The 16,571-nt window shown below is 51.1% G+C and overlaps 1 protein-coding gene across 3 annotated transcripts in view; it reads left to right on the top strand.

Moving 5' to 3' along the window:
- The first annotated feature begins 9,699 nt into the window (after positions 1 to 9,699).
- Positions 9,700 to 16,571, top strand: part of LOC137415997 (tight junction-associated protein 1) — a 29,903-nt gene continuing 23,031 nt past the window's right edge. Inside the window, exons 1-4 of one of the 3 annotated variants that reach the window (XM_068101524.2) lie at positions 9,727 to 9,925; positions 10,135 to 10,273; positions 12,920 to 13,042; positions 15,120 to 15,148. In XM_068101524.2, the coding sequence (XP_067957625.2) occupies positions 12,932 to 13,042; positions 15,120 to 15,148 (140 nt within the window). In that variant the 5' untranslated portion in view covers positions 9,727 to 9,925; positions 10,135 to 10,273; positions 12,920 to 12,931. Of the gene's footprint in view, positions 9,926 to 10,134; positions 10,281 to 12,919; positions 13,043 to 15,119; positions 15,149 to 16,571 lie in introns of all 3 variants that reach the window. The other 2 variants (XM_068101522.2, XM_068101521.2) reach the window with 2 other exon arrangements.

The following is a 16,571-nucleotide window of genomic DNA, read 5'->3' on the forward strand; positions in this document are numbered from 1 at the left end:
CTCAAGAACGCGGCTCAGGCGTTCCAGCGCTTGATGGACGGCGTGCTGCGTGACCTGCCATTCCTCTTCGTTTACCTGGACGACATCCTCGTCGCCAGCACGTCCCGGGCCGAGCACCTCCTCCACCTCCGAACACTGTTCGGGCGCCTCAGCGAGCACGGCCTCATCGTCAACCCGGCCAAATGCTACTTCGGCACGACGGCCGTTGATTTTTTGGGCCACCACATCAGCAAGAACGGGGCCGTGCCGCTGCCAACCAAGGTCGAGGCCATCACCACGTTTCCGCGCCCCCGCTCCATAAAGGCCCTGCAGGAATTCCTGGGAATGTTGAATTTCTATCACCGCTTCATGCCCCGCACTGCTCAACTCATGCGGCCCCTCTACGAAGCCCTCCGGGGCAAGCCGGCCAAGCACGACATCGTCTGGTCCGCAGCAATGGACGCGGCCTTCCAAAGCTCAAAGCGGGCCCTCGCCGACGCAACACTGCTCGCTCACCCGGTGCTCAACGCTCCCATCGCCCTCACCACGGATGCCTCCGACTACGCGGTGGGCGCCGTACATGAGCAATGGGTGAACGGGGTTAGGCAGCCACTCGCTTTTTTCAGCCGGCAGCTCCGGCCGAACGAGCTCAAATATAGCACGTTTGACCATGAGCTCCTCGGTCTACACCTGGCCGTTCGCCATTTCCGCCACCTCCTGGAGGGCCGACCCTTCACGGCGTTCGTCGACCACAAGCCGTTGGTTTACGCAATGGCTAAGGTCACGGAGCCGTGGTCGGACCGCCAACAGCGCCACCTCTCCGCCGTGTCGGAGTTTACCACGGACATCCGGCGCGTCACCGGCAAAAACAACGCCGTGGCCGACTGTCTTTCTCGGGCCAGCGCGAACGCGGTCCACCTCGGCGTGGACTTCGCGCTTATGGCGGCGGACTAAACCACCGACACCACGGTGCAAGCCCTCCGGGCGGTGGACATGGGCCTCCGCCTGGCCGACATCCCCTTCGCGGACACTGTCCTGCTCTGCGACGTCTCCCAAGGCCAGCCTCGCCCCATCGTGCCCGTTACCTGGCAACGCCGCATCTTCGCCTCCCTCCACGGCCTTTCCCACCCGGGCCGGAAAGCTTCCCAGAAGCTGGTGTCGGCGCGATTCGTCTGGCACGGCCTTCGACGGGACGTCCGTGATTGGACCAGCACCTGCACAGCCTGCCAACAGGCCAAGGTCCACTGACACACCCAGGCCCCGCTGGCACCTTTCACCGTGCCCGAACGACGTTTCGACCACGTCAATGTGGATCTGGTGGGCCCCCTCCCCCCATCACGGGGGTTCACACACCTGCTCACCATGGTGGACAGGACCACCAGGTGGCCGGAGGCCGTTCCCCTCGTCTCCACCTCCACCGCCGACGTGGCGCAGGCTTTCATCGCCACCTGGGTCGCCCGCTTCGGCCCACCGGCGGACATCTCATCGGACCGCGGACCACAGTTCACCTCCGAGCTGTGGGGCGCGGTCGCCCGCAACCTGGGGGTCAAGCTCCACCGTACTACGGCCTACCACCCCCAAGCCAACGGGTTGTGCGAGCGATTCCACCGCTCCATGAAGGCCACGTTCATGGCCGGCCTTCAAGACGGCGGTTGGGCCGACCGGCTGCCGTGGGTCCTTTTGGGCCTCCGCATGGCCCCCAAGGAGGACCTCCGGGCATCCACCGCCGAGCTTGTCTACGGCCAGGCGCTACGCGTCCCGGGCGAATTCGTGCCCGACGCTACCAGTCCCTGGTCCGCAGCTCACCAGCGCTCGGACCTCCAGGAGGCCGCCCGACGGTTTGCCCCCATGCCAACATCCCACCACGATGACCCCCAGTCCTACGTCCCCCCAGCGCTTCGCACAGCAGAGTACGTTTTTGTGCATCATGACGAACATCGAGGGCCACTCCGGCCGCCATACGACAGGCCCTTCCGGGTCCTGCGACGGGACGACAAGTCGTTCGTCATCGACATCGGCGGCAGGTCGGACCGGATTGCGGTGGACCGCCTCAAGCCGGCGCACGTGGACATCGACCAACCGCCACGGTTGGCCCTTCCGCCGCGGCGAGGCTGCCCCCCGTCCACAGTGCCCCCCACACGACCGCCCACCACCACACCGGACCCCCCCCCCACGATCCGCCAGGGGTCGCTTCGGCCGGGTCATCAGGACCCCACTCAAATTGACCCTGCCGGTGCAAGTCGAATCTGGGGGGACGTGTGTAGCGGCTACCGCTAGGTTTACACAATCGCCTTGCACCTATCAAGGACGCGGAGCGATCACCATGCCGGGCTCGTCCAGGACGCCCGGCCATGCCCGCCCTCGACTTGCCAGGCCGCGGCCAGGACGCCCGGCCACGCCCCCTCTCGCCTTTCCCGGGCAAACGCTCCGGGATAATGTGTGTATATATATTGCTGCCCGATAAACGGGCTTTTCAGAGTACCTGAGTTGTTTTGTGACAATAAAGAAACTCGGACGAATTCCAGCTTTTTGTCGCGTCCATTCTTCCGACTACGTGGGAGCACAGCTCCTTCACTACTAACTTCTAATCTGGTGTGTGGGTGTATGATGTGTATCTACGCATAAGGAAGAACGCTATTGAAAATTGGGTGGCCACGTCAAAATCCAAGATGGCCGCCATGCGTCTTCCACTTTGTCAACTCACATCACTTCACCGACGTGGGACCTAGGTGTAACGCTTGTTTAATTTCTTAAGTGATTCTTCTCTTCACCATTGAGTGATAGGGCTAGAACCAACATATAGCAGGACATCTCAAAAAGTTATGGACGGATTTGGACGAAACTTGGTGGACAGGTTGAGTGTGTGACAAGGAAGAATCGATTCTATTTTGGTGAAGCTCTGGATCAGGATCCAGCTAGTATAATCTTTTAAGTGATTCTTCACCATTGAGTGATATAGCCAACCAGATGGTGGTATGGTCTTTACTGAGTGCCGCTCTAGTATTGATGTTTGTGTGGCGGACACGGAAGCTCACTGGCGTGGTGACATCATTCCGCGCACCAAGTGGGCGGCGGCCATGCCGAGGGGTAGGCGTGGCCTCAGGATATACACCGGGCGCGCAGCCTGGAGTGCGCCAGTGCTACAGTGACCTCTTTTAATAAAGAACATTAAACTTACCGCGTTGTCCGCTTCCTCCTTGGTAGCAAGTCGCGCGCGTAGCACCACGCACTTCATTGGTGACCTCCGACATTCGAGTCAGCCGTCGCTGACCACCCGAAACCGCCGCAACAATGGCTACCAACGTGGTCTCCATCAAGCTCCCCGAATTCTGGGAGTCACAAGCCGAAGTTTGGTTCCTGCAGGCAGAAGCCCAGTTCCGACTTCGAGGCATCACGGTGGACGAGACCATGTACTGCCACGTGGTCGCCGCCCTCGGGCCTGGCACGGCCACCCGCGTCGTATCGGTCCTAAGGGATCCACCTGCCGATGGCAAGTACGAGGCGGTCAAGCGTCTCCTCCTCGCCACGTTCGGCCTTACGGTGGACGCACGGGCCGATCGCCTCTTGGACCTCCCCGAGATCGGGGACACGCGACCGTCAGTCCGTATGGATCATATGCTGGCGCTCATGGGCGACGAAACCCCGAACGCTCTATTCCGGGCATTATTTCGACGCCAGCTGCCAGCACGAGTCCGCCTCGCTTTGGCCGGTTCCGCGTTAACGGAACCCTGTGCGCTCGCTGCCGAGGCCGACAAATACTACGCGGCTTTGGACACGCAGGCGAGTCTTGGCGCGGTCGCCGCTCCCGAGGCTCCCGAGGCTTTCCCTGATGCACCGCACCTCGTGTCCACCGCCACGCCCCGCCCACCACCACCGCCGCCGCCGCGAAGAAAACCGCGGCCTCCGATGCCGCAGCCGCCCACCTGGTGTTTCTTCCACGCCAAGTTCGGCTACGAGGCTTGGCAGTGTCGCCCGCCGTGCTCATTCGGCAGGTCGGGAAATGGGCGAGCCGACGCTCGGTGGCAACTGTGAGCGTCGGCAATTCAAACAGCCTTCTGTACATAACGGACACCTTGTCCGGGCGCCGTTACCTGTGCGACACGGGAGTGCAGGTGAGTGTCGTTCCTGCCGGTACGTCCGACAAGCAAACCGCGGGCCGAGGTCCCGCGTTGCTTGCGGCCAATGGTACGTCTATACGCATGTACGGAAAATGCTGTCTCTCCCTGCGGTTCAGAGGGCAGGGTTTCCGTTGGTCGTTCGTTACGGCCGAAGTGCCCATGGCACTGCTCGGCGCGGACTTCTTATGTGCGAATGGATTACTGGTCGATGTAAAGCGCAGAAGGCTTGTCCAGGCTGAGACGTTCAGCTCGCTCGCGTGCGCGCTGCCCGGCTCGTTGAGCAGCTCACAGAGCGGCTCATCGAGTGGCTTGCTGAGCGGTTCTGTTCCGGCCAGGCTCATCTGTTCTCTTCCGGCAGCGGACGAATTCACCCGCCTCCTCGCGGGTTTCCCGGCCCTCACGCGGCCGACCTTCTCGGCGGGGACCGTCAAGCACGGGGTGGAACACCACATCCCCACCGCCGGGCCACCGGTCTACGCCCAGGCACGCCGCCTCGAGCCGATGAAGCTCGCGGTAGCGAAAGTGGAATTCGCCACGCTGGAGCGGCTCGGCATCGTGCGGTGCTCTGAGAGCGCGTGGGCGTCGCCGCTCCACATCGTGCCCAAGCCCGGCGGGGGATGGCGACCATGCGGGGACTACCGGCGCCTCAACGACGCCACCACCCCCGACCGCTACCCCGTCCCCCACATACAGGACTTCTCCGCCCGGTTGGCGGGCATGTCCTTCTTTTCAAAGGTGGACCTCGTGCGCGGCTACCATCAGGTCCCTGTCATGCCGGAGGACATCCCGAAGATGGCTGTCATCACGCCGTTCGGGCTTTTCGAATTTCTTCGGATGCCCTTCGGTTTGAAAAATGCGGCTCAGGCATTCCAGCGCCTAATGGACAGCGTCTTGCGCGGCTTGGATTTTTTGTACGTCTACCTGGACGACATCCTCGTCGCCAGTGCGTCCCGCGAAGAGCACCTTCATCACCTCCGCACGCTCTTCGAACGCCTGGGCCAGCATGGCCTCATCGTGAACCCCGCCAAGTGCCGGTTCGGCGTCACCAGCATCGACTTTTTGGGGCACCGCGTCACCAGGCACGGGGCCGTCCCCCTACCGGCCAAGGAGGAGGTGGTGAAGGGGTTTCCACGCCCCCGCACGATCAAGGGGCTCCAGGAGTTCCTGGGCATGGTAAACTTTTACCATCGGTTTCTGCCCCACATCGCCCAGCTCCTGCGCCCCTTACACGAGGCCCTTCGAGGGAAGCCGGGCAAAGGTGACGTTACCTGGACCGGGCAGATGGACGCGGCATTCTCGGGCGTGAAGCTCGCCTTGGCCAACGCCACCATGCTCGCGCACCCGGCGCCCGATGCACCGATTGCCCTCACCTCCGACGCCTCAGACTACGCGGTGGGCACGGTGTACGAGCAATGCGTGCGTGGTGCCTGGCAACTGCTGGCATTCTTCAGCCGGCAGCTTCGCCCACCCGAACGCCGGTACAGTACCTTCTACCGCGAGTTGCTTGGGCTTCACCTGGCGGTCAGGCACTTCCGCCATCTGCTCGAGGGCCGTGCGGCCACGGCCTTCGTCGACCACAAGCCGCTGGTTTTCGCGATGGTCAAGGTCGCCGAGCCGAAGGCCCGGCAACAGCGTCACCTCGCGGCCGTGTCCGAGTACACGACGGATATCCGGCACGTCGCGGGAAAGGACAACCCGGTGGCCGATTGCCTTTCCCGGGCCGTCGCCCACGCAGTCCACCTTGGCATCGACTATGCCCGGATGGCGGCGGACCAGGCCACCGACCCCGGGGTCCAGGCCCTGCGGACCGCCGTCACGGGCCTCCGCGTCACCGAGGTGCCCTTCAACGGCGCGGGCACGGCCGTCGTTTGCGACGTCTGCCTCGGACGGCTTCGCCCCATCGTGTCCACAGGCTGGCAGCGCCAGGTTTTTGACGCCATCCACGGCCTGTCCCACCCGGGCACGAAGGCCTCCCAGAGGTTGGTCACCAACAAGTTTGTCTGGCATGGCCTCCGGAAGGCCGTCCGTGGCTGGACCAGGACGTGCCTCACGTGCCAGGGCGCAAAGGTGCACCGACACACCCAGGCCCACTTGGCCCCGTTTACGGTGCCGGAACGTCGGTTCGACCACGTTCACGTGGACCTGGTGGGACCTCTGCCCCCCTCGCGGGGTTTCACCCATGTCCTCACCATGGTGGACCGCACCACCCGGTGGCCGGAGGCCGTGCCTTTGGCGGCTACGACGGCGGCGGACGTAGCACAGGCGTTCATCGCCACCTGGGTCGCCCGGTTCGGCGCCCCCTCGGACATCTCGTCCAACCGCGGCCCCCAGTTCACCTCGGAGCTCTGGGGGGCGGTCGCGCGGGTGCTCGGGGTCCAGCTGCACCGAACCACGGCCTACCACCCCCAGGCCAACGGCCTGTGTGAGCGCTTCCACCGCTCCTTGAAGGCCGCGCTCCGGGCCACCCTCCGCGGCGGCGGCTGGGTCGACAGGCTCCCCTGGGTCCTGCTGGGCCTCCGGACGGCGCCCAAGGACGACCTGCGCGCCTCCGCGGCGGAGTTGGTTTTTGGACAACCACTGCGGGTGCCGGGCGAGTTCCTCCCCGACCCCACGGCACCATGGTCCGCGGCGCAGGAGCGTTCTGCACTGCAGGAGACCGCCCGGAGGTTCACCCTGGTGCCGACGGCGCACCACGGGCACCCTCCTACACACGTCGCCCCGGAGCTTCGCACCGCGGAGTACGTCTTCGTCCGGCACGACGCCCACCGGACACCACTGCGGCCCCTGTACGACGGGCCGTTCCGCGTGCTGGAGACCGGGGTGAAACATTTCACCCTGGACATCGGCGGTACTCCTGACCGGGTCTCCATAGACCGCCTCAAGCCGGCCCACCTCGACGTGAACCACCCACCGCCGGTGGCTCGGCCCCCGCGTCGGGGCCGCCCTCCTGCGGGCAGACCCCCGGCACTGCCCAGCACCGCAGGCATGCCGCCCCCCGGTCCGGCACCCATCCCGGGTACAGCCGGGGGCATTCCACCTGGCATCCCTGCACCCCGGACGCCGCCGGTCGCCAGAGGGCGCTTCGGCCGGGTCATCCGTTTGCCCTGCAAACTGGCCCTCCAGGTGCGCGGGAATTCTGGGGGGGCTCGTGTGGCAGACACGGAAGCTCACTGGCGTGGTGACATCATTCCGCGCACCAAGTGGGCGGCGGCCACGCCGAGGGGTAGGCGTGGCCTCAGGGTATACACCGGGCACGCAGCCCGGAGCGCACCAGTGCTACAGTGACCTCTTTTAATAAAGAACATTAAACTTACCGCGTTGTCGGCTTCCTCCTTGGTAGCAAGTCACGCGCGTAGCACCGCGCACTTCATTAGTTTGATTTGGTGGTGCCTGCTGATGACTTAAGTCTTTGTTTTTGTGATGTTGATCTTTGTGCCAAGATCACTACTGCTGCTGTAAACACAATCTACGAGGATTTTCTGGTCTTCTGCAGTCTGTTAGAATGACAATGTCATCTGTGAATCGTAGGGTTGATATAACCTTTTCGAGTTTTCGTGGATGTTAACTCCTTGCAGCATATCATGTATTGCGTGCAGCATTACAAGTTCAAGCAGCAAGTTGAAGAGCTGGGGTGATATCACATATCCCTGACGGACCCCAACTGTTGTACTGAACCAATCAGTAAAATCTCCATTCACTGTTTATGTGCTCTTTGACCTGCTGTAGAGTGCCTGAAGTAGCTCGGTGATTTCAATAGGGAGGCCAAATAATTTAAGTGCCCTCCATAAGCCATCTTGCTTCACAGAGTCAAATGCGTTTTCAAAGTCGATATAACAGCTATATACATCCTTGTTCATTTCCAGATATTTTTCTATTATTTGTCTTTGTGTGAATTATTGATAAACTGTTGATCTTCTTGGGCGAAATCAAGCTTGCACTTCGTCAAGTATTTCTTTTAATGTCTTCATCATTCTTCTTTGAACTATTTTATGGTCAAAAGGTCAAAGGTCAACTCGAGGTCAAAGTTCTAAAATCATAAATTTCCATCTGAAAAATCGTCACTTTTCATCCTATTAACTTGTAGATTAAACAGCAATTGCATAGTGCATCACTGAATTGTGAAACCAACTATTTTTGAGGTCAACTCAAGGTCAAAGGTCAACTCAAGGTCAAACTTCTAAAATCATAAAATTTAATCTGAAGAATAATCAATTTTAATCTTGTTGACCCAAGCTTTGATTAAGATCATCAATTTTAATATTAAGGAGATGTACAATTAGATTTATCCATGGCTATTTTTTCGTTTTTAGGGGGAGGAAGGGAGGGGGGGGGGGGGGGGGAGAATGTGGCCAGTGTTACAAAAAGTCTGTTTTCAGTAGGCATGGGTTGCAGGGTGTTTCACGTATCAGGAATAAATGGCCTTGACCTAGCTTCGCTCGGCCAAATTGACGTGAGAGAATAATCAAATAAAAAAAGATGAAAGGACGAGTAGAGAGGATCATCAGCGAGGTAAAGCAGGTTGGGGAGTATGGAAGTGGGAGTGGGGCACTATGGGAGGAGGGGGGGGGAGGGGGGGGGGAGAAAGGATAGATTTTTAAGGGGGGGGGGGGGAAGGGTATGGGCAAGTATGGAACATCTGGAAGAAAGGTTGGGCAGAGTTGAAAATATCAGGTTAGCCAGGTTATCAAGTGAAAAAGTTAGCCAGATGGATTTTGCAAGTATCGTGCTCTGCATGACGTTTTTGTGGTTTCATTTTTTATTTTGGAATTGCATCATAAACATACATTGCGTTCCTGCAGGATTGCTATAAAAATTGAACCGAATCACTGTCGAGTAACAATGATCATTAGCAATTGTTCTTGTCACCTGCCCAACTCATCCACCTAGTTTTATCATAATCTGTCCACAACATATTGAGATATCATGCTATATATATCGTTTTTAGCCTTTTCAATCGAGAAGAATCACTTAAAAATAATCATATAAATAGGTTCTCGGAAGCTTAAATTGAGCACCTGACGAAGTACAGTAGACCTAGGTCTTAAAAATGGTCTTCAATTGGTGCATTGGTGCAATGCATCCACAAGGCCGGCAGAAAAAGTGCTCTTTTGATCTGGTCGACTTCACTATCACTATGTAGCGGCCATCCTGGAAAAAATCTAAAAACTCTGGAAAATATCAACTAGTAAGGCGCCGCCGAGCCCCGACGCCTTTTTTGAAAGCCCGGGCAAGAAACGAATGTAATAATTAATTTTACTTGGCATCACAGACAGAGACAGAGATACCTGCTTCGTGTAAGTCTACTCCGTATCATTTGTACAATTGTAATGCTAATGTTTCCCGATAGTATTGCTTCATAATTGTTATTGCATTATAATTTTGTTCTTTCCACATGTTCTACTGTCTTGGCTTTTCGTTTCTCTCTCTCTCTCTCCGTTGAAACGGGTTATGATGGCCATGTTGGTATAGTCGACACGTTTACGGATTGACTATATTTTTTATTTTTTTATTTGTCAGTTATATAACATCTGTATTTAAATGGTCTCTTTGTAAAACCTCGTGTTTTTTTTTTTCCCGAACATCGGTGTACTGATAATAAGGTAGGGACCAAGGTTCGAATGAAAGGGGCAATCAAAGTAAGGGAAGGGTGGAGGAAACAGACATCAATAGCGGTGTGTTGTGTTGTCTGTTCATGCGTTTGCGGTCCCCGCTTGATTTAGCGGAGACAAGTCGACCGCTTGCTTGATGAATCCAGACAGAAGGAGAAGCGCTGACTGGCTATCGCGGGCGCGGTGAAGCGGTATCCCAGTGCATCACTGAACGAGAAGGTAAAATACGAAAACTGAGTTCTTTCAATAGTTTAATGAACTCGTATGAAGAAGGTGGGTGTGACTTGAGAGTTGAGGTGGAAAATAAACCAAGCAAGCTTCCCTTGGCTTTGGCTATAGTGGAGGTCTTGATGTAAAGCTTTGCTGGACGTGTTGTTAAAGTTTGTAAAAGTGTGTTTGTGTGCGCGAGTCCGCTCTCTTTACCACAGGTTCCCCATCTCGAGGATTCGCACATTCCACATACTGTTTGCGGTGTCTTTCCGTTCACTCGAAAATCTCTACATATTCGTTCAAGTTCAAGCTGATTGGACCCAAACGTTTTGATGGGGTGCACGTGGCAGCTGACAGGTGACAGGTGACGAGCATTATTTGACGAATCAAAGCCGTGAAACGGCCACGGGTCTTTTGCCCTGGTGGTGGTTCGTGTGCACATCTGTGGCTGCTGATGCCTGTTACCAATAAGCTGGTACTCATTTCCCCGACCTCAGGATGACAGGCTGGGTCCCCCCACCTGGTGTTAATTCAACGGCTCGGCAGGGGCTCGAACTGAAGAACCTAGAATTGGGGAGTAAGAGGAGGAGTGGTGGGGGGGGGGGGGGGGGGCATTGAAGAAGCAATAGTAGTTGCTTAAAGGTAATAGCGGACAAAAGTGTGTATAGTGAGTGCAGGTAATACTACAGACTATTGTTGATCCTGAAATGACCTGTGACTTGCATCCAAAGTAGGAGGTGTCAAATGACGTGACACGTCACATTTTCAGGAATAATTGATGACACCGCAATACTTTGCGCAAGGATCCCGATGACGTACCACTCTCATTCTGATATGACAAAGGTTCAAGGTTCATGGTCTGAGTTTGGGAAATGTTTTGGTGCTTGAGTTGCCTTTTGAAACTTTGGCCTTTTGTCATATTTATGGCATTGAACATTCTTATTCAGTCTAATTACACCCCCTTTCTCTTGATGAGATTGTGTATGTATGCAAGGCCACATAAAATGATTAACAAATGTTTCGATATCGATGACTAAGCTCAAATTAGGTTCAGGAGAGGCCTTTCTCTGAAATATTTTTCCGAATAGTTATACATCTTTCTTAGATTTGGATATGAAATGTCCTCGGTAATGCGGAAAACTGCATTTTTAAATAAATCACCTTCACAAAAAAACATTGTTTTATAGTTGATCAGATTTTAACCAAACTTAGTAAAAGTATATATTATGAGGAAAAGATAAACTGATTCGATTTTGGCATCAAAGGTTAGAGGTGGATGCTGCAGGGTGCATGCGATCATCCAAAAAAACCCCTTCTCGTGAAAGTCACCAAGTCTAGATTCACTGCTGACCTCCACCCATTCATTCCTCTTTTTTTTCTTGTCTGTGGAACCAACTTCCACATTCTCGTCAATGTCATTCTTCCCTCCAGGTGTTCAAGACAGCTGTTCACCACCATATCAGATCATCCCCAATCCTAAATTATGATCTTTTACCACCCCCTCCCCCTCCTCACCCTCCCAAATTTCCAGTTTTTCCATCTTGAGTTTGCATCCCTATCCATCTTGTCCACTCCCTGCATTATCTCCTACATTATCTCCTAATCCTCCCTTTCCTGCATCCCTTGTCCTTCTCCATCTATTTTGTCCCTTGGCCCTGCTGTTGGTGTTTTCCCTCCTCCCCCCTGTTGCTTTTGTTCTGTAGCATCCTGATCCATTCTGTCTTCTAGCTCTTCCACAAGTCTTGACTCTATTTATAAAAAAAATAAAACATTTTTATTTTTAAGTAGTGAAGCTGCTTCAATATTTGGCTGTGTCCTTCTGTCTGTCAAAAATGAAGAAGACGAACCTTTCTAATGTTTAATTCTAAAGGGTAATTCAAATGGGTTTCATTCGTTTCTAGGCTTTGCCTATTTCGTATTAAAAATGCCAAACTGAACTGCTTCCTTCAGACACAGGTGAGATTTTTATGGCGTAGCCCATAGGGCAAATCCGTCTAGAACTATGTATGTATGTAATGTAGTATGTCCCTCACAAGCGTACACCAATCAGAGTTGATCTAGTCACATAACAGGGGTGATGTGATGTTATTACAGGAATGATGTCATTACGGTGTATGACAGCTGTCTCCACACGCCCCCATTTTGATTCAAATGCTGTACAGGCCAAACATATCATACATCACAATTGCCATGCTCTACCTTTGTTTTTTTATTCAGTGTGAAAAACAGATTATTGAAATTGCCATCAAATATCGAAAGCATAGGTGTTACATGCCTATAGGCCTTAGGCTTCATGCCTTCATAGTTCATGCCTCACCTTCAGGCTGCTTCAGACAAATTAGTCCAGGTTTCATGATACAGTAGTATATTTTTGTAATAATAATAATGATATCATAAATATAATCGTAACACTGCAATCCCTTTGCCTTGACTGCAAAGTTACTGGATTGAAGCGGTGTATGGTTGGTTAATTGTTGACTCAAAACACAGAATAAACCAGTGTCTCAATGCAATCTCTCCACTTCCATGGTGACAGAAAGCTTAGAGACTTAGAGTACTTCAAATTTTTTTTTAATACGGTACTTACATTATTTGCTGACTGGTATCTGGTATCCCCACCCAGGTCATACTATCCTCTTCAACTAAAGTATCAAACAAGGCCGCCTATGCCGCTGTTAGGTTTTTCGATCTTTTCTAATCGTTTAACAGTAACTTTTGACATGTCTCTTGAACGGTTGTACCCAATTTTATGAATACTAACAATATGTATCTGTATGCTAGTTTTCCAACATGGTCGATGGAATTTGTTTTTTTTGGAGATTGCTCACAATTTTGTTGTTTTCAAAAAAAACTTCTCGAGAGCAAAGACCTCTCTCCTTCGCCTCTTGATGAGTGGATTTTTAAAATGTTGGTGCTGGTGTAACTCTGTAACCAGACATTTTGTGGATGCTTCCGTGTGTTTACCTTATCTTGTTCATCCTTTTTGTGTGTGCTTTATGACAGGTGTTGAAGATCATGAGTGGTGTTGGGGGTAAGCCATACAGGCGTGCCCCCCCAGAACACCGTGAGAAGCGTATTTCTTCACACCGAACCTGCACAGTTTTGGAGCATGTTGAATCTGACGAGGTAATTTGATCGAATGAGTTGATAAGATCTGTGGAGAGTTTTGTCATACCGTGCCGTGGCTAGGATAAAACTCCACGTGGTCCTAATGACAAGTCAAAGCGAGACTATCACAAGAGGGGCTGGCGGAAAGACCTCTTGCAAATTAATATCATTAATTTTTACACCTGCATGGTGATCAGCCTTTTTTGTTTGCTCAAATGAGTACAGATCAGGAGTCTGAACAAAGCCAGTTTAAAATAAATAAATAAAAGATTTGATTTATTAAATTATGAATGTGCTGCATGCTCGATGATAAATGGTGCACACATAAATTATCAGATCACCCTAGCAGATACCATGATGTCATCACCACCCAGTTGCATGTCAGTTGGTCTGAGTTTTACAGAGGTGATATTTTACCTGTATGCAGAGGTTGTAGTCGTTTGGTTCACAGAAAGGAAAATTTGAATGAAATCTCGGTGCAGGTTTATGTCCTGCAACATGCAAAACACACAAAATACCAACACATTCTTAGACAAAGTGGGAATTGTAAAGTTGTCTGATAAACTGCCTTTCCAACATTGGCCAAATAGAGGTTAGAAAGGCACTTGTTTTTGATGTAAGGTCACGGAGGAACCAGTTTTTGCAGTGTCGTGTTTTATCTCACATTTTCACCATCATACTGTTTTTATCGTCATTGCAACCAGTAAATGCTCTTGACTAAAGGAGAGGCGATGCACAACTTGCTGGCCATGGCCCCAGTGCATCTGATTGGTTGGCCTATGCAGTAACTGAGGTACGGTCATCAGCACCACCCATAACGATGAATTTGAATCAGGTGCTAGACCAGGAGCTGCTTGTGCCTTGTAGCACATTCCATCCAGCACATTGCCAAAAAAGCATCAGCAGCTTTCTGCAACGAAAGTCTCAGCTTTAAAAGATATCCTTATTACACCTCTATTGGCGGATCTTCATCGAATGGAACCAATCAATAAGTTTTCTAAAGACCTCGTTTAGGTCCAATTGCTTCTCAGGCCTACACATGTCCTGTGTTGCCTATTGATTCATAGTCGGATATAAAATGCTTGGCCAAATGGAATGATAACTTTTATAGAAAAAAATAATACCACAAGACAACACAGCAAAACATTTCAACGGGAACTATAACGGCACTCGGTAGAGCGCATACCTCCACCAGGCTGAATAGTTTGTTTTGTATTGCACTGATACATCCGGTCCTGAACCAGTCCAAAATCGAATCTGCTTGTTCTTGTCACGTGTCACGTAGTCGACTCATCCACCACCTTTTGTCATAATCTGCCCACAAGGTTTTGAAATCTTCAGTTATGTATCGTTTTTGGCCCCATCTCTCTATGGTGAAGAATCACTGTGATTTAAAAAGAATTGTCATATCCAGATCTTCACCAAAATCGAATCAATTCGTCTTTGTCATACTCACAATCTGTCCACCAAGTTTCATCTGAATCCGTCCACAACGTTTTGCGATACCCTGCTCACAGACAGACAGACAAGCAAACAAAGGGGTGAAAAAAAAAACCTCGGTCCACCTTCGGTCGCGGAGGTAACAAACATTTCTAAATTCAAAGTAAAAAAAAAAAAAAAAAAAATATTGTACACAAATTAATTATACATCCCTGTATTTCACAACAATTTGCAACATTTGTCCGAGAAGGCTGTGTGGGAGACTCATGATCATCTTGTGAGATCCGTGATTCTCTTGATGTACGAGTTAATATTTAAGTTCTTTAAAAATCCTGATATTCTCGTAAAAATTTGGTTTTGATCGCTACAGGGCAGCTGCTTGGTAGGTTAATATGCATGGCTGGAATGGGATGTTTGATTATGCATGGTCAGGATCATATGTTGTGTAGAAATATTCAAAGAAGTCTAATTCACCTAACTTAAAGTAGTTGGGAGGACCTTAAAGTTCACCCAACTTAAAGTAGTAAAGTATTAAGGTATGCGTGTGCAGGTGTGGATGCAGACGTATTGGTGTAATACTGGGCATGCTCTCATCAAACTATTGATGCTTGCTGAGCTTTATTTGCATAATGTTTACTTGCTCTGCTTTTTACAGGATGATATTCCAGATGCAGAGAGGATCAGGTAAGTGTTTCAGTTAAAAACTTTTTGTTTGTGTATTGCATGAATGCTTCAACCCATCGGTGAAGTAGAACAATGTGCAGCCTCTGCGGAAGACACAATTGTCTATCTCTGTCTGTTGTCACATTTATCCATGGTGTGCTACTGTCTTGTGATAAAAGTACTTGTAATAATAATAATAATAATAAGTGGGGTATTGTTACATTATATTCTTCTTTTCCTTTTATTTTTATTGTTTGGAAATGGTCTCGTCAAATAGATGAAAGCTTGTCTATTACATCCGGTTGTGTATACACATGTTCATGCAGGAAGTGGAGTCAACCAACTTCCAACCAACCATGAAGGAATGGGCCTGTACCAGTGAAACTGTGCAGATGTTAATCCTTTTTGTAGTTTTAGCCAATATCACACATTTTCTCTAGCATTGGGTGAATCTCCTGATTCCATTAGAACAGGTCTGTAAATATTTGTCGGGAGATACAGGGGTTTGAAATAGTCATGTGAGCGGTTGGAATCATTGTGTAAATGTTTTATAAAAGTGGAGACGAAAACAATCTTTTGATATCGTCAGTGTTGGAAATGTGTGTGGAAATGCCAAAGCTATACAGTACACATGCAGGAGTCACAGGCAAATGATTATTGCAACTAGATGGTGTATAGATAATTAGTACAAGATATTGTCATCCATCTCTGGGTAGGACTTTACAATAGCTTAAGGGTGAGCTCTCATAATGGCGATCCAATAACAGTTGAGAGAATATGACTCCAATTCTCTCAACTGTCGTGCCTCCTTGTAATTTGTCTTTCCCCATGCCTCACTTATTCCTGTCCAAACAAGCTTGCCACTCGGTGGAGATCGGTTCAAGCAATGACTAGTTCGAGCCAGCCAAAGGAAGTGGACAATCAAATGCTTGTTAAACTAGAACGGCACTCAGTAGAGCGCATACCTTTGTGAGGCTGAAGAGTTTTCGTTTTATATCCCACTGATAGACCAGATCTGCATCCGAACCTTAACCAGAATCTAATATGCTTGTTCTTGTCACCTACCCAACTCATCCACCACGTTTTGTCAAAATCAATCCACAACATTTTGAAATGTCGTGCTATGCAGTGCATTCAGAAAGTATTCAGACCCCTTCATTTTTTCACATTTTGTTATGTTGCAGCCTTATGCTGAAATCGTTTAAATTCATTTTTTCCCTCATCAATCTCCACTCAATACCCAATAAGGACAAAGAGAAAACAGGATTTCAGAAAGCTTTGCAAATTTATTAAAAAGAAAAAACTGAAATATCACATTGACATATAAGTATTCATACCCTTTGCTATGACACTTGAAATGTAGCTCAGGTGCCTCCCATTTCTCTTGATCATTTTTGAGATGTTTCTCCATCTTGATTGGAGTCCACCTGTGGTACATTCAATT

The sequence above is a fragment of the Myxine glutinosa genome, chromosome 9 (assembly GCF_964187855.1).
Source record: "Myxine glutinosa chromosome 9, kmMyxGlut1.1, whole genome shotgun sequence".
Taxonomy (NCBI): Eukaryota; Metazoa; Chordata; class Myxini; order Myxiniformes; family Myxinidae; genus Myxine; species Myxine glutinosa.